The 18,044-nt window shown below is 40.6% G+C and overlaps 1 protein-coding gene across 1 annotated transcript in view; it reads right to left on the reverse strand.

The window, feature by feature from the left end:
- Positions 1 to 14,684, reverse strand: part of LOC129335671 (ankyrin repeat domain-containing protein 26-like) — a 91,800-nt gene extending 77,116 nt beyond the window's left edge. Inside the window, exons 1-7 of the mRNA XM_054988416.1 lie at positions 14,613 to 14,684; positions 12,633 to 12,806; positions 11,222 to 11,328; positions 8,595 to 8,732; positions 8,005 to 8,153; positions 1,228 to 1,258; positions 1,078 to 1,147 (exon numbers count right to left, since the gene is read on the reverse strand). Coding sequence (XP_054844391.1) covers positions 1,078 to 1,147; positions 1,228 to 1,258; positions 8,005 to 8,153; positions 8,595 to 8,732; positions 11,222 to 11,328; positions 12,633 to 12,806; positions 14,613 to 14,618 — 675 coding nt within the window. The 5' untranslated portion in view covers positions 14,619 to 14,684. The remainder of the gene's footprint in view (positions 1 to 1,077; positions 1,148 to 1,227; positions 1,259 to 8,004; positions 8,154 to 8,594; positions 8,733 to 11,221; positions 11,329 to 12,632; positions 12,807 to 14,612) is intronic.
- Between the last annotated feature and the right edge of the window lie 3,360 nt (positions 14,685 to 18,044).

Below are 18,044 nucleotides of genomic sequence, written 5' to 3' on the forward strand. Positions count from 1 at the left end.
ACCCACCTAATGAAGTGAGGAAACAAATCGACAGGGCCAGACTAGTATCCAGAAACAGCCTGCTCCAAGACAAACCTAAAGGAACTAACAACAGAACACCACTGGTTGTCACCTATAGTTCCCAGCTCAATCCCATCCAATGTATCATCAGTGATCTACAACCCATCCTGGAAAATGATGCCTCTCTCTCACAAGCCCTGGGTGGAAGACCTCTCCTTGCCCACAGACAGCCCCTCAACCTTAAACGACTTCTCACTTACAACCATGAATCAGCTAGCAGAGTCACCAGCACAGGTACCAGACCCTGCAACAAACCCAGATGCCAGCTCTGTCTTCATATCTACCCAGGAAATACAATTACAGGACCCAATGGCGTCAACTACACTATCTCTGGCTCTTACAGCTGCTCATCCTCCAATGTGATATATGCCCTCATGTGCCAACAATGTCCATCTGCTCTGTACATTGGACAAACCAGCCAACCTCTGCGCAAAAGAATAAATGGACACAAATCTGACATTAAAAATGGCAACATCCAGAAACCAGTGGGAGAACACTTCAATCTACCAGGACATTCCATCAAAAACTTAAAGGTCACTGTAGTTCAACAGAAACCTTTCAAAAACAGAATCCAATGGGAAGCTGCTGAATTGGAATTCATATGTAAATTTGACTCAGTCAGGCTTGGATTGAATAGAGACTATGAATGGTTATCTCATTATCAGAAGTAACTGATTCCATTATCGGAAGCCAACTGATCCCATTATCAGAAGCTACTGATTGCATCTACTCCCCCCTCCCCTCTCCACCTATATATCTGACCAATTTCTTTACCCTCCATGCATCTGATGAAGAGAACTGTGATTCTTGAAAGCTTATGCTTCAGTAAAGTTGGTTAGTCTTAAAGATGCTACTAGACTCTTTTTGTTTAAGCAGAATCAAACCTGGTTCTCCAGCTTAAGAGTCTTACCACTCTTGTAAGGTTTTCCATCCATTGAATTATGGGAAGTGGGTATTTGTCTCTCCATTGCTGTAATATAATTTTGAATTTATAATTACTATTATTATAAACTTTACCTTGGGGTTGAAATCTAAGTCTTCATCTTCAGAAGAAAGCCAGCTGTCATCATCTGTTTTTCTAGAATCTCTTGAACAAGATAAAAACATAAGAATAAATCTCTCATAAATGTAACAGAACTTAACACATCAAAAAACTTGAAAGCTCACCTTGATGAATCTCCAGACAGGTCATCTACAACTGTTTTAAAAGAAGCATGAAAATGAAAACAATTTTTAAAAGGAAATTTGTATAATAAGATGCATGAAATATTTTAAATAATGTTAGACTGAAGCATAATTTATGCTATATATTATCTCTGAAGATACTTCAGAAAAACTTAATAAACTCACTTTTGTACAAGTTCAATAATTAAACAAATTGGAAATTTCCACATGAACAAGCACTAAGATGCCAGCAGAATAAAACTGATATTCATCTGATTACCCCTTTCAAAGATTATGGTTTTAAAGACAGTCTTTACTAGTCTACTCTGCACACATTGTAAGGCTTATCCACTATAGAAAGATGAGAACGACTGGGATATTAGAACTGAGGTTACTTCCACATGTAGATTTTATGCTGCCTGGAAAGATGGAACCCTTTGCATTCAAGGGGATCGGTTACATAATGTCATGCTAATTTCAAGTATGATTCAGGGCATTCTCAGGACATTCTCCTTTGATCTGCAGAGTGATTAAGGGGGAGTTCTCATGTGGACATTCCCTCTGTTGGTACTATGGAGAAGGCATGAAGTTAAACTCTGCTTTCAAAATGGCATGGACACTGTTCCCTCCAAATAGCCATTTAAAGAACTTTTTAATCTGCCAAACCACAATACAGTGGAGCTCAGTATTGAAGGGAATCTTGTGGTTCAGGGCCAGAGAGGCCCCTAGTACAACTGATGTCACAGCTGTGCTTTTGCACAGGCACAAAGGGGGGAAACAGGAGGATAGAACAGCAGTAGCAATGGACTTCACACTGCTTGTAGTCACCACTGTGAAGTATTTTCTCATCCTCATGCAGAAGCAGCCTGTCATATGGTATTCCTAACCAACCATCCTTAAACATCTAATAAAATAGTTTGTGAGCAAGAGCGCCTACATACACATTTGGAACTTGCATCCAAACACTCACATTCAAGTTTTCCCATTTACTTTGATGGTTTGATACATAAATGCATCTCCACAGAGAGATGACATTATTCCTAATGTTGAATTTTGTCAAATTAGTAGTAGTGTTTACTTTCTCAACTCCTTGCCAGCTGTCCAATGATTATGTAATGGGTTACGTAAGCCACCTACTAGTCTAGCTTTGCTAATCAGAACCAGCATAGTGCAAAATTAGGGAAATGGGTGGGAAGGAGGCACAATTCATTTTTTTTAAAGTATGAATTGTCCTTTTCTTTTTCAGAGATCACTGGTGGAAGGTTTTAAAAGGCATGTATACACTCCATATCATTCAGGCCATCAGAATCTCTAGAACCAGGCTCCCCTTCCCAAAATCTCCCCCAGTTGCAATACCTTCTCGGAAGTGATGGTAGCACCCCATCCAGACCATGAAAATACCATTTTGCAGGCCCATGCAGCTACCACACTCAAGGCTCTAATGAACTGAGGCTGGGACTGGCAGTCAAGTGCCGTGTGCTGTCAGCTCACAGTTGAGCCCCATGCCACTACAACGTTACCTTTAACTATAATTTGTAGACTGATTTAATCTTATACTGCGTTAACAGATTATTAATTCAACTGGAAAGACAAAAAATATCACACAGAACACTGTCTGTGAAAAGCTACCCTCAAATTGAGAAAAACCAGGAGTGGTGTGGTAGGGATAAAACAAAGAAAAATAGGTTGAGGGTAAATAAAGTTTTTAAAAAGATGGGAGAAATGCCCTTCATTTCAAGAATATGCTGTCTGGATGGAGTAGATCTTTCAATATTAACAACATTCTATTTATATACCGCCCTTCAGGACAACTTAATGCCCGCTCAGAGCAGTTTACAAAGTATGTTATTATTATCCCCACAACAAAACACCCTGTGAAGTGGGTGGGGCTGAGAGACCTCTGAGAGAGCTGTGACTGACCCAAGGACACCCAGCTGGCTACAAGTGGAGGAGTGGGGAATCAAACCCGGTTCTCCAGATTAGACTCCTGCTGCTCTTAATCACTACACCAAACTGGCCCTCACTACATTATCATGGGGAGAGAATGCTGGATTATTAGTCCTACGATGAATGGTGAGACTGTCACACTAGGGCTGGGGATAAGGGTTTAAATATCCACAGACATGAAGCTATCTGAGTAATCTTAGGCCAGTCATACTGTCTCAGTCTGACTTACCTTCACAGGGTTGTTGTGAGTATAAAATAGAACGGAGAATCCATGTAAACTATCATGCATTCATTGGAAGAAGGGTGGGATAAAAACGCCATAGGTAGACAGATCCAAAGTTTCCTTCTTCTAGAGGGAGATCTCTCTACTGTACACTTAAAGAGGGACAAAGGCAAAGAGAAAAGAGGACCTTCCCAAGTGGGGTAGGCACACAAAGCAGGGCAAAAATGAGAGCCGAAAGTCACTTTCAGGAAGGGGGGAGATAAGAAATGAAGATAAGTTACTCTTTAAGGCAATGAAAAATGGGAAGATGAGAAGTACTCCTGAGGGGTGGCAAGAAGAAAGTACAAGTGGGGGTGGTGTCTTAGAAAAACAGGTTAGGAGTTCCATCAGATATGGGGCAGGAGAATGAGGACCCAAAAGAAAAACGACTTAAAAGAAAAGTAGAAGGAGACACAAATCTGCGAGGGGTGTGTGTGCAAGAGAAGGGTGCAAATGGGCAGGGCAAATGAAAGCCTCAAGTCTTAGAAAGTGATTCATTCCTTTGTATTAAAAGACCAGAATGACCTTAGGGCTCCTATCTATGAAGGTGCAAGATAGTCAATTTAACCAAGGACAAAGATGAGACAAAGTAAGGGATTCCCTTACTTGCACTAGCGGCACAGGCCCCAGTGATATCAACACACAGCCAATCTTGCTGGTTATGTGACAGCTTCATGGATGGCAGCAACAGAAAAGACCAGATAAAAAGAATGAAAAATGGTGCGAGTGAAACAGCCAATCAGAACTAGTTTGATAAAGAATATGAGGGGAAGTCTGGAGAACGTTTAGCATTGGGAAGGGATGTTTGGAAAACAGTTCATCCTGCTTGAAAACTCCCATTTCATACTGAAAACGTTTGTTGCCAAATATTCAGATATTCAGTCACAACACTTTGCTTCCCTTAAGTTGTACGTTTCCTATGGCTGAAGGTAACTTAGTATTCACTGGAAGGAAGAAGCTGAAAGTTTTGCATGGCCTGGATTGTAAACAGAGTTCCAAGGTTCTGTTTTCAGAAAACTCTTGATCTTTCTATTGTCATATGTATACAGTAGGAATTCACTTATACATAACTATGAAAGGATATGGACTCTCGCCATCAAACAACTCTGCTCATTTTCATCAGCACGAGGATGGGAAACTCTAAACTGCTTGAGGCCTTTCTACTGAAAAGCATTTTTTGTGAATGCACAAAAATGCATGGGCGCACGGGAGTTCCTTGTTCCCATGGATACATGCAATACAGAATCATGCAACAATCATCTCCAAATAACCCAATACTGTAAAAAAACATCAAGTTTCTAGCATGCTACAAATTGTCTCTCAGAGTTGCAACTGAACTAATTACTATGAATGTTCTAAAAGCAGTAAAGCACAAATCAAAGCAAATTCAACCAGAAACATCTACATAAATATTATAGGTTTGGCACTAGGAGGCTTTGCTATACCTTTCCCTGAATTTCCTGCTGTCTGGTACAGTGACTGCTGCATTTCTACATCCATTTAAAAGAAAGCATGAAGAGGTAGATGAAATAGTGAATTCATAAATATTACAAATATAAGAACACAAATAGATATGACAGCAAAGAACAAGTTAATTAGAGGAAGAGCGCATGAAACAATTCAAATCTAAGAAACTCAAGTCAGCACCCTTTCCCTGCCCACAGCAACATATTGAAATTTTTCTCAAGCGCTGCTACAACTAGTGAAAAAGGTATTTTGATGAAATTTAATAGATTTTGGTTTGTACTTGAAGAACCCAGACTGACTGCTTCCAGCTATTTCCTATTAGCTCTGTTCCCATTCCTCCATTTCCTTGCGCTGACAGTTTGGCTGCCTATTAGAGGACAGCAGACAGAAAGCAAAGCTTCAGGAGATGCCTAGTTTTCACAGATATTTCAAAATATAAAATCAAGGAAAAATAAGAAGCAATGATAAAATAGTTAATTCAAAAAAAGACAAGTGAGAATGCCTCATTACCTAAAAAAATATAAGCCAACACTAGTTCTTGGGATTCAGAAAGCAACCAAGGGAAGATGCTCTTAGAACAATGACCAACAGAAAATGTAAACGCTAGAGTCAAATTCACACTGTCCAAAATTAAACGGGAGTCTGTTCTAAGGGAATTATAATACTAGAACTTAAAAATTCACCTTTTGATAGCAAGTTATTCCATATATAGTATAATCTATGCTATTTATAGAGATCTTGTTAGATAGCAACTAGCAACACAGTACTAATCTGAAAATTAAATTGTTTACAGTTTTTAGAAACAAATTTAGACTTGATACTTTAAAGTCATTATGAACTAATTCAATTAATCACTGGCTCGACAATACCAGTCAAGATAGTCCTGATAGTTTTTCACCTAGCTAATAAAAAGATATTGATGCTTCCTCGACATTCTGCTGCAAGTAGCAAAAATGCTCAAAGGATCAAACAGAAAGCTCCGCTAGCACAAGTCTGTTGTCAAAGTCCTTTATCAATATCTCCTCTACTTTATAGCTGTTAAAAGGAATCACTCTTAACTGATCTAACAATCATCACTAAGAGATGCTGAATATACTTTAAAAAAAATAAGCACACTTTCCAGATGTCTTTATTTATACCAAATACTTCATCACCGTCCATGTACTGTCAAATTTATTGATGGAAAAGTGAAACTGAAAGAGCTTCTGCTTTTCACAGAAGTTATCAGCAGGAGGCTGTATATAACAAACCATCTAAGAAATTGATGTGCTGTTTGGCCAAATTATTCAATCTCTACTCCCAGCTGGAAATCTTATTTAGAGTAACAAAGTAGCATTTATCTTTATATCACATACATTGTTTGAAACATTGCATGCAGAATGCTAACTTTCAAGATGTACACAGTCTCTTCAGGAACTACAGGAATCATACTGAACTTCTATCAGTTAGGGGGGAAGCTAACCCAAAATGTGTGGTTTTAGAGGGAACCAAGAATACTCAAAAGCTTTCTTTCACACACTTGCACATTACTGCAACACCTACAGAGAGATATTTTCAGACTTCACAGATTGGCAGATGGTTGAATTTCTAGTGCAGCAGCAGTAATATAATACACAAAACACTCAGCATGCTTCTCCACATGAAGGTGGTTCTTGAAAAAATAGACAAGGCAGCAATGTTCTTATACCCTCAGCTGAAAACTCCATCTTAGCATGCTGGTCATATGGCACTTAATCAGAGATAACAGAGTTGGGAGAAAAAGCCACAACTGGGTGCCATCCTTCAGAACTTCCAGCTCTTACAAAAAAAATCTTGAGGCAAAGCAGAATTTTCTTAAGACAAGGATCAGACCTAGCTCTGGAACATCTGCTCCACCTCTTCCTGCAATGTGGGACACCACTTGGGGTTGCCATGACTACAAAATATGTCACCTGAAACTTTCTTTTACTATTTGGAATTATTCCCTCCCCCCACCTTTTTATAAACTGAGGGTTTCCTGAGGTGGCTCCATTGGAGTGGGGGCAGTTAGCTGCTGTAGCACAGTGGTTAAGTGGTTCGGCTGCGAATCAGCACTCTAATGGTCGAATCCCACTATGCCATGAGCTCAGTAGGTGGCCTTGGGTAAGCCACTCCTCTTAGCCCCAGCTGCATTGTGGGGATAACAACAACAACAACAACAACAACCTGTTCACCGCTCTGGGTGGGGCACTAATCTGTCTAGAAGAGCAGTATATAAGTGCAGTTGTTGTTGTTGACATTATTATTTTTATTATTAGCTATGATTAGCTATTATATGTATATATCTGAAAAAGTATGCTAGAAATTAATTTCAAATTAGGACTGACACTTGAAATTAATTCATTGTTAGCTTCTGAAGAAAATTCCATTCCTGATGCATGGAAGCATTCTTCCCTACTTCAAGCTTTTCTAATATACCATAACCTGAGACAGTTCCAGTTCTAGATCTTTTATTAATACTCATAGACCAACAGGTCATGAGCAAACAAGATGAAATACAATACTATATTAATATACAGACAATGTGAAGAAAAAATATAGGATTTTACATTAAAAATGCCATTAAATGCCATATACAGAAAGTTTGCATCTGTAAGTCACATTTGGATCAGCATCTTACTATATAAAAGATAAGCCGTTGCAATCAATAAAGAAATACCAGATAGTATCTATATCCTCAGATTTGCAATGACGAAGACGCTCAGAGAAAGGCATTCCTAGAAACCTACCTGCTAGTTCCCCTTATGGCAGGGCATTTAGACTTGCCTTGGAAAATAATATTCTATATATTTGGGAACCATTAAACATTTGCAATAGGCAAGTAAAGTCTTTGGGTGTGAGACACTGAGGTAGTCCAGCCAGTGCTCCATTTATTGTAGTGTAGAATGCTAGATTTGATCAGCTGAGACAAAGGATAAGTGTAACTTCCTTCACATTCAAGCTAAGAAAGGCACTGGCGGATTGAATACATATTTGCCACCCCTCTTCAGCATATGAAATAACTGTTTTTGCTGAGAAGCCTACAAACAGATATGTTTTCCTTGTATGTATTTTTTACTAACTAATCTTATCAAATAAAACCATACCTTCTTTATTTGTTGCAGGTGCGCCCAATGTAAAACCAGTATCTCCATCTTTATCTGGGCTGTTAAATACAGACAGGCCTTTTCTACTATCAGAAGAAGACTTTTCTGCATGTTTTCCACTGTCGTATCCAGCAAGTTTTTTACTAACTCTAATAAGGGAAAAATGTTAAGAAAAAACAATGTAATTTTTATAAAGGAAAACATGGCCTTTTAAAGAGCAATTAGGGGTCTTTTTTTCCAGGGGCCTACATTCATATGGGGAATTTTAAAACATATCATTTGTCTAGGTTACTTTCTGCCTCAAAATGAGACCCTCAGCAAGCAGGATGCCAAGCTTGAGACAAGGACAATTTCTGCCAGCTGATGCATCTTGGTACTGTTACAGCGCACTAAGCAGACTCACACTTCAAGCCCACTGTCTTCAATGGCTCATAACTCAACTGTTCTGTTTGCAGAACCTCAAGCGACTGTATCTTGACTCACTGATATCAAAGTTTGTGATAAGCCTGTCTACATAAAGAACAGGTTAAAGGTTTCTTTTTGTTGATGGATAAATTTAGTAATACACTTTATGGTTAATAATAACTTACTCGGAATATCCACCAATTGCAGCATAATCCTCTGCTGTCCATCCATTCGTATCTTTATCAGAAACGTCAGCGCCATACTGAATGAGAATACTTATTAAAGCATCATCGCCATTAGAAGCAGCAGTCATTAAGGGTGTTCTAAAACAGAAATGAAATATATTTACTGTACATAGCTCATTTGTTTGTTTCATTGGCTGCATTCAGACGCTATTAACACTCCAATTAAACTGCAATTGGGCACAAGCACAATTTATAACCATGCTTCACATCCAAGCGGTTAGCTTTAGAAGCAGGTGAAAAGTAAAAGCAACTAGGGAAGAAGAGAGTTTGGGAATGAGAAAAGAGAGTTTATTAGCTGCCAACAGGCATAGAAAAAAATTCTTGAATTGGATGTCTGTACTGCCTCCAATGACTTGAACTCTGACCTGCTCTACCCCCAAAAGAGGGAGGGAGAAAAAAAATCTACACATTTGGATAAGAATAATTTACTCTCTCTGTGGGTTTTCCTCTCTGTGTTTTCCTGAGTAGTTTGGCTGAGTAGTTCCCAGGACATGTGTTTGAGCCCAAGCAAAAGGAAAATGTAGCACGTTTGTTCAAAACAAAGAAATATTTAAGTATGAGGAAAAGAGGAAGGATAAAATAAAAATATGGGTTTGGTGTAAGAACAGGTCAAATAACCACCTCAAGACTACAGACAAACCAAGAAAATAAAGAAATACTGCTCTGTGCCTCTAAGGCTGAAATTTTAAGGGCACTTTCCTGGGATGGAATAACCTCACGGAATAATTTAAAACTCACTTCTGAGCAGACCCATTTAGGATTGCTGCCTTAAAAACCTTATTTACAATGAAATGACTGGGTTCTGCCCTCCACTCTCCACCTTAGTGGTCAGGAAAGTAACAAAGAACTCTGGGTTTCTTTATCTAGAAAACTGAAACATGGGGTCAAATTTCTCTCTTGGTTCATTTTTCAGTTAAAAGGGAGGGCTCGTCCACTTCCACCTAGTCATGTGCGGGGAGATCTGTTCACAGGGTGAACATGTTAATTGTCTAGTGATGAGAGCTGTCAGCCTCTGGCAATTGCTGGAAGAACGTTTTAATCTTCCAGTACATTCCATTACTGACCTAAAAGTGGCTATCCTCAAACAGAGAAACTTCAAGGGGAGATTACAATGTGAAATTGCTGCAAAGGAGTTTATTCACAATCTCCTGCACTCTGTAGGGCCAGACTTCACGGGAGTAAGCCAGCCGTTTAGCCAGCTAGGTTCAGGAGCACAGAGCTGCAGAGGCCTGGAGCTGAGTTTCATGGCATGTGGAGATTTGAACCTAAGTCTCTCAGGAGCCAGTCCAACACTGTAACTGCTATGCCAGTTTGGTTACCAAGAAGAGCCTATTGCACTAAGTAATAGGCAAAATGGAAGGTCAAGGTTCCTTATCTCTGAACAGGATGCTGTTGTATGTATTTAATTACAAACCACTGGCCACCATAACAGTTACGCAAAGCTACATGATTGAGTGGAAACAGTATTTTGCAAACTGCAGGCTCTTAACTGCTTTTCACGAGGACGTATACATTAGCAGGGTCATAGGGTAAGGCAAGAAGGAACCCAGTAAGGACTTTCTACCTTACTACCTAGCTTCATCTTTCAGTCATGATTACATTCAGAAAGTTTATAAGAATAATAAACAAGCGGCGAATTCCCCTGTGGGAATCTGAATGTACATTCAAGGATCATTGTGGCTGTAAATGGAAGCACCTTCACCTCATCTCCTTACCACAGTTACTGCACACAAACATGTTAGTCTCCATGTCAACACATCAAAGCAAGGATTCAAGAGACTCAAAATTGGTGAAGATGCAGCCTTGGAAACATGGATACAAGTATAATAACCATGACCACTCTGCTAAGGAGCAGGTCATTCACCTGGCTTGCCAGGACCCCCAGGAAGCTGGGAACAGGGTGTGGCTGCCCTCTGGAGAATATGTCAAGCAGCTCCTGGGCCAGAACAGCAGCTGTAGCCAGTTGGCCAGCAGAGGCAAGGATCTGCCTGCCAACACTACTTAGCTTCTCTGACTGTGGTAGATCCTTGTTCTCCAACTTCCAAATGTTGTGATGCTTTTGTAGGCAACAATAGGGTGGGACAAGGAAGGGAGCAAGAATGTAGACATAGAGAAGGAGATAAAAGATTTAGAGGAAGGAGAAAGGGAAGGATGTGTAAAAGTCACAGTAGGAACGCTGTGATGGAAGAGAGCGTGGAGAAAGAAGTCAGAAAAAAGGGGAAAAAAAGAAGGAAGTGGCACAAAGAGGGTAGAATTAGAGGGAATGCAACAAAGCCAAGGAATGGAAACTCCAGCTGGAAAAAAGAGGTGTTCCCAAAGCTACTTCTTAGTAGAGGCTTCCTTGCCTTAGCAAACCCAGCAGGCATACAAGAGAGATTACCTCAGCAATAAATCCAATTTCAACAAAGTGATCTGGACATCGTCCTTGAACAGTCACACAAGGGGGGGGGAAGCTAATGAGGCTTTATCGCCTGATCCCGTTACACAAAGTACATCTGAGCATGAAAATGGCAATTCTCATAGATTACTAAGGAAATAGTCCTAAAGACCTGAGAGATAGAAGGTACCTTCCTGAGTTTTCCCTGGCATTTACCGATGCTCCCTTTTTAAGAAGGAATTCTGCCATTTCTTGATTGCTTTCAGCTACCGCAAGAGTAAGAGGTGTGTTCCCATCCTACAAGCATATAAAAGTTAGAAAGCATGAAAAGCTTTCACACACACATATGCACTTTCCCACTTTAATAGGAAAAGTAAAATTAATATTAGTAACATTTCAAACTTTTTAATGGGCCACTTTGTTCACAGAAAAATACCAAGAAAAAGAAACAGACTAATATATGATCCAATAAAATATCCCATGTGATAAGATATCATTCTTTAAAATATCATTCTTTAAAAAAGTTTAGAGGAAGTTTACACAAAGAGTGCAATCCTAAGAAAAGTTGCTCCAATCTAAGCCCATTTATTTCAGTGGGCTTAGATTGGAGTAACTCTGGTTAGGGTTGTGCTTTCAAACTACCATGCAAGCTGCATTTCAAAGTAGTTTGTCTATACAAACAGCAAGTGAGATGCTCTTGTAATATCCATTCATAAACGGCATATTTGACACCAAGATCACTCGTCACAAATAATTTGATCACAGCAAAAAAAGTTGCTAATGCGTTTAATTTTCAGGCAAGTATCAAAAAAAGCAGTCTGATTAGTAGAAACATCCTAACATCTTTGAGAAGTTGACAAGCATTACAAGGACGTTCAGAGCACACATTTGCATGCACCTGGCAACAACTGACTGTCAATTAAAGGGCATGGAGAGGAATATTTCTTGTGCTGCTGCTTGGTTTCAAAATACAAGATTTTTTTTTTTTTGCCTTCCTCCCTAATGTACTAGATTTAGCCATATCCCTATAGTCACAACAATCACTTTTACATCAGAGAGGGTCTAGAACCCAAGCAGGATAGTCAGTATGAGACACCTGCAGACTTCCGAAGTCTCAGGATCTTCGTGCACCCAGGCTGGTCCCATTGCCTGGAGAAGGGCTAAAAGTTACACCCACCAGGGCAGTAGTAATTGCTATGTTTGCTAGCCTTCATTCTTCCCTCAGTTCGGCATGTATCAACACTTGACATCACAAAAGCCACGCAACTGCACTCTGCTCTGTGTACAAATCACTTCTCTTTATCCTGCTCCTATGGATGACAAAATTCTTTTTAAAGAACGTCAGACTCAACACAGCACCAGCATGCTTCTCACAGATGCTGGGAAATTTGTGTAGGTTGATCAAACTGGGTGAGGGAAGATGGTGATAGAGGAACAGGTTGGCTAATCATCATATACTTTTTCTCTTCAAATAAAAGAATAATCACTTGCAAATGTATAATACTGTTATATATTTCTTCTTCTCAAATTATTCCAAAGAGTGTATAAAAGCAAAAAAAGCTTAAGCTGATACATGACTTACTGAACTCAATGAATTTTACCTTATTCTGTGCATCAATGTTGGCATTATATTCAAGAAGATGTTCTGCTATAGATATACTAGAATTAAAGGCAGCAAAATGAAGGGCTGTATTACTGTGTAAATCCACTACGTTGGGGTCTGCGCCATGTTGTAGCAAATAGATTGCACAAAACTCCTGCTGACATTGTACAGCCTGTAAAATTTAAAAAAGAGAAAGTTAGGTTCACAAATTATGTTAATATACAAGAATATCTAAAACTGCTACAATTTAATGCAATCCCAGTTAATAACTTTTTTTCTTGAAATGGTTTCTTTATAACCAGTAACAATAATTTATTAAACCAAGTGCAGACCCACAGCAAACCATTGTGGACCATTTCCAGATTGCTCCTTACTTACTCCCTAACACCAGCCTGTAGGGAAATCCAGAGCTTTAAGGACTGAAGAGGCAGGCTGTTGTTTCTCAAAGCAGGAAACAGCAATATGCCCTTTTAAACCCCAATTTCTCTGAAATTTGCCTTATTGAAATTACTCTGTAGTGCTGGAGGGTAGGTTATGGCATCCCACAAGTTCCTTTTGTATATTTACAGAGAGCTTATAATTTCCCAGTGCTTTCGTCTATTACACAGTTGCTGCCACCACTGACACTTTCTTAAAATAACCATTCCTGCCCTGACACACACATCCCATCCCCACCACAACCAACACCTTTTGTTACTTATTTAATGACAGATCTTTCCCTCCTTAAACTTCAACAGCCTCCTTAAAGAGAATCATAAGTAGTTTTGTGAGTCATTAACATTTAACACAGTCCTTTAGATTTTACTTCATACATGTTAGGGAAGCTTGCCCTCTCATTTTCAAGTGTTCCACACCCTTCCAGTGGTCACTTAACCACTGTTGCTTACCTTCCAGATGAAAAGAACCCACCAACTCACACTCAGTCCTGTCTGAACAGCTCGGTTTCATCCAATCAACAACAAAACCTTGTCATATGGTAAGAAAACTGCTCCTCACTTACTCTGCCTCCCTCCCTGCAATAGTGCTATAAAGAATACATCTCTTTTTGACTGCTAAACTGAGTGCTGTGGGGAGGCATATTCCCAGTCAAGATTCCCCATAGCGCTATGGGAAAAGAAACTTCCCATAGTGCTATGGGGGCTGATTCTGCACACGTTGGATAATGCACTTTAGCTATTGTTTGGAAGTGGATTTTTTGTTTCACACTTGAAAAATTCAAAGAGGATTGGAAGTGCATTATCCAATGTGTGCGGAATCAGCTGGGGTGTGTGTGAAAAGCAAGCCTATCTACCTACTTCACTCCCAAGCAGTGTTACATGACTGTGCATTGGGGCTTGGAGAAGCCCTAATGCCCCAAGCAGTATTGTATGACTGAGTATTGGGGCTCCCTGTCAAGTCCCAAACTCAGCTTAGTAATCTTGAAGGAACATTCTCCTGAAAAGCTGCTGCTAGAAGGGTAGAAGGTAAGTGCACCTCCTGTTTGTCACTCCACTCAAAAAACTCACCCAGCAATGCTATGGGAAAGTTTCTTTCTCCCCTATTACCTCATAGGATAAAAAGAATCAAGCAGTAAATCAACAGCCAGAGTGAGGACTCGTACCTGAGCTCTCCCTCATGTATAACTCGTCATTCTCTCTACTTTTGGGGTTTTCTACTCGTCCCTCTTTGGGATAAAGTAGAAAGTCCCATTTTTCTGTATCTATTTTTTGGTGGCCATAGTGCTGTTATAACAAACCAACACACCGTAATAGTTTTTTGTTTTATTTATAATCTGCTGGGGTTTGTATATTTTAATGCAGTCTTAATACATTTTAGCATCTCAACCAATGAAGAGGCAAGTATAATTATTTAAAACACCACATGTTAATACATAAATGACAACAATTGTTATTAGTGCTAGAAGCTGCAGTCAATTAGTATTTTAACCTAGAATGCCTTGTGCCTTTTATACAACTGTGCTATTGGTTATCATACATACCTTCATTAGCGGAGATCTGTTATCATTATCACAGAGATTTAACCTACACTTGTTGTCCACCAAGAAAGTAACAACATCTGTACATCCACTGGCGCAAGCAAGATGCAAAGGTGTTCTGAAAGATATATAACTGCATTCAATCAACAAATAATTCAGAATAATATCAGGTTTTGCTAAAGGGTATTTGGCTAGCACTTGCCAAATTAAACTTTAATTTTTTCCTGTGTTGTGCTCATAACAATTCTGCAGAGAGATGAGTAACTGGCCCAAGAACAGCTAGATTGTTTCATAGCTAAGCAGAACCCAGATCTTCCTAGCTCGAGATCAACCGTTTGTCCACTTCACTCTATTAGCTCTCCAGATTCACTAATTCTATTGGTCAGTCATTACTTCCACAATTATTTTTCAGCCCTAGCCAAGTTCAGTTCAGGAAAAAATCAAAATCAACTCCGGTTTTACAGCATGGTGTCTCATCTTGTGTATACTTGCATGGAAGTAAGTCGTACTGAGTTTAATGAGACTTACTTGAATGCCAGCCTATATTAATTAACCTTTAGGTTAATGTAGAGACATCTTCTTTCTTCTTCTCCCTTTGAAAGCAACTAGTATTTGTGTTTAAATAAGGCCTGCTATAAAACAGTTCATATATATGAACTGTTTTATGGCAGGCCTTACTTAATGTAAAACACACACATGCACACATATATATGCATGTCTATGCATGTGTATGAAGTGCTGTCATGTTGCAGCCAACTTATGGTGTCCTCGTGGAGGTTACAAGGCTACAGACATTCAGAAGTAGTTTGCTGTTGTTGATTAATTTTTTGAGGCTCTACTTAAGTAGAGCTATTTTAAAAAAAAGAAGTGGTTTGCCATTGCCTACCTCTGCATAGAGACCCTGGACTTCCTTGGTGGTTTCTCACTGAAGTACTAACCAAGGCCAACCCTGCTTAACTTCCAAGGTCTGGAAAGATTGGACTAGCCTAGGCCATCCAGTTCAGAGCATACCTTATATAAAATTGGTCATTTCCATGATCTGATGAAGGGAAACTCAGTAAAGGTTCTACAAAAGTAAGTTAATTGTCTTAATATAATGTTATAAAATGTCAAAGGCACCACAGAGGACAGAATAGCAGTCTGCTGATGACAGCATCTTTTTTTACCACTTTTTAATCTAACACATTTATACAACAGCTCAAAGTTCCATTTAGAGTATTTTTCCTAATTAAACACATTCATCATTATTATTAAGGGACTAACTTATAAACAAAGGCCAGTTTTCAGATTTCAAGTTGCTGAAGAATAGCCTACTGTCATACCAACAGCACAGCAGATGATAGCAAAGCACAGCACACAGGGCAATGCTGAAGTACTGTGGATAAAAATTTGGTATTACTGTTGCTCAAATGTTTTATGTTACGATGGAAAGAAGGAAAAACAAATGTTATAAAATGGATACAGTAACTTGCAATTCACTGTAGGACTGTGAACCACTTTGCACGCACAAGCTATTTACAGGAATTGTAAAAACGAGAAATAATTGCTATTTGATAGGGCACAATTATTTTTACTTATTTATACCCCACATTTCTCCCCACTGGGGATTCAAAACAGTTTACATCATTCTCCTTCCCTCCATTTTTGTTCTCACAACAACCTTGTGAGGTAAGTTAGACTGAGAGAGAGTGACAGGTCCTAAGTCTCCAAGTGATCTTCCATGGCAGAAGGGGGGTTTGAACGTGGGTCTCTCAGATCTTAGTCCCACATTCTAACCTCTATACCACAATAGAGGTTTATAACACTGCAGACTAATTCAAGATTGCTTTTTTCCCTACTACAGAACTCCTATAGGGAAGGTAAGGAACAGCATACAGCTGCATGTAGACAGTTTGCAGTCTGCCTAACCCAGGAGCATTTTCCGCGTGGGAATGCAGAAAGACCCTCAAGCAGGAGAGCACAACCTCTCATAACCCGCGGGTGGGTGTAGCAGTGGGTAACTTGTATGGCTCCGACGAGAAGATCAACATTCAAAATCCCCTGGTGACCTTCGGCCTTCTCTCACCTTAACCCACCTCACAAGGTCGTTGTGAAGATAAAAATAAGATAATCCCCGAGCCGCTTAAAGAACAAGGAGGAAAAAGAAAACCAGCGGAGAAGGATGGAGTTAGTTGTTACACAGACCCATAAGAAAAGGGCGGGGAGCCGCTCGTCTGAACACGACACTTGCGTGCTGCGCCAGCCTTCCTCCCCACCTGTTGGCTTCATCCAGCTGGTTCAGGTCGTGCTTCTTGAGCAGCTGCTGCAGCTTCTTCAGGTCCCCGCTGGCCGCCGCCCGGTGCAACTTGCTGAGGTCCTTGCTCCGCAGCTCGTACCCGCCATCCCCGGCGGCAGCAAGCGGGGAGGAGGGCGAGAGAGAAGCCCCCGAGCGAGACGGGGACGGCTGCTCCTTCCTCTTCCTCCCGAAGCCAAAGAATTTCTTCATTTTCCTCACAGGGAGGAAGCGGTTCCTCACAGGGAGGAAGCGGGGAAGTCACCGCGGCAGCCGCCACGAAGTCACTCCAGCGCCCGCCATCGCAAGCAACGCGGCGCCGAGAGCCTCTGGAATGCCGACTGGGACGGGCGCCCCGTTAGAGGAGGCCGGGCTGGAGGCGCGCGCCGGGCAGGGGGCGGGGGGAGGAGCAGGACACAGCAGCCAAGGCAACGGCTTCCCTGAGGAAGCAGCACGCACGCGCGTCCGGCGCCTCGGCTTCGGCGAAGGAGACGTCGTTGAAAGCGCATGCGTGCCCACTGCTTGCCCTCCCCCGTTTATTCTAGGTGGAGTGTGGGCGAAGCAAGCAGGCGCGGGCTTTGACAAGCGATTTGACGACCGCCTGTTCGGCAGCTCAGTCTCGAAGTTGTGTTAAGAATGGGTTTGTCACCAAAATGAGGGAGACCCGCTGGTTTTAAAGAAGGAACAGTGGTGTTGATCCGCTTTAAGGATTTCCCTTGCTTCCTTCCGTTTTTCTCTTCTTCCTTTGCTCCTGAGACCCGAGTGGAATGATATCCCCTGGGTGTAGCAGAAGTGCTCTGGGACTGAAATGACAGGCCCCAGAGTACAATGAAAGCACCTGGGAGTAGTAAAAACATTCTGGGACTCGAATGACAGGTCACAAAGTGGAATGATAGCCCTCAGGAGTAGCAGAAGCGCTCTGGGACTGGAATGACAGGCACTTGAGCACTACAGCCAGGGCCTGTCATTTGGTTAAAGAATTAGAGAAGGAAAAGTCAGAAAGTTAAGGTGTTGGAATGTAGGTAAGGAATTTAGATAGATAACAAAAGAGGAGAAGGAAAAGCTAAAATATTTTAAGAAGGATTTTTGTATGTGTTTTAAGTGGTATGCATTAAGTATTTAGGGAAAGTATGGAAAGGAATTTTAAGAGGGTTTCTTAAAGT

The sequence above is a fragment of the Eublepharis macularius genome, chromosome 9 (assembly GCF_028583425.1).
Source record: "Eublepharis macularius isolate TG4126 chromosome 9, MPM_Emac_v1.0, whole genome shotgun sequence".
Lineage (NCBI taxonomy): Eukaryota > Metazoa > Chordata > Lepidosauria > Squamata > Eublepharidae > Eublepharis > Eublepharis macularius.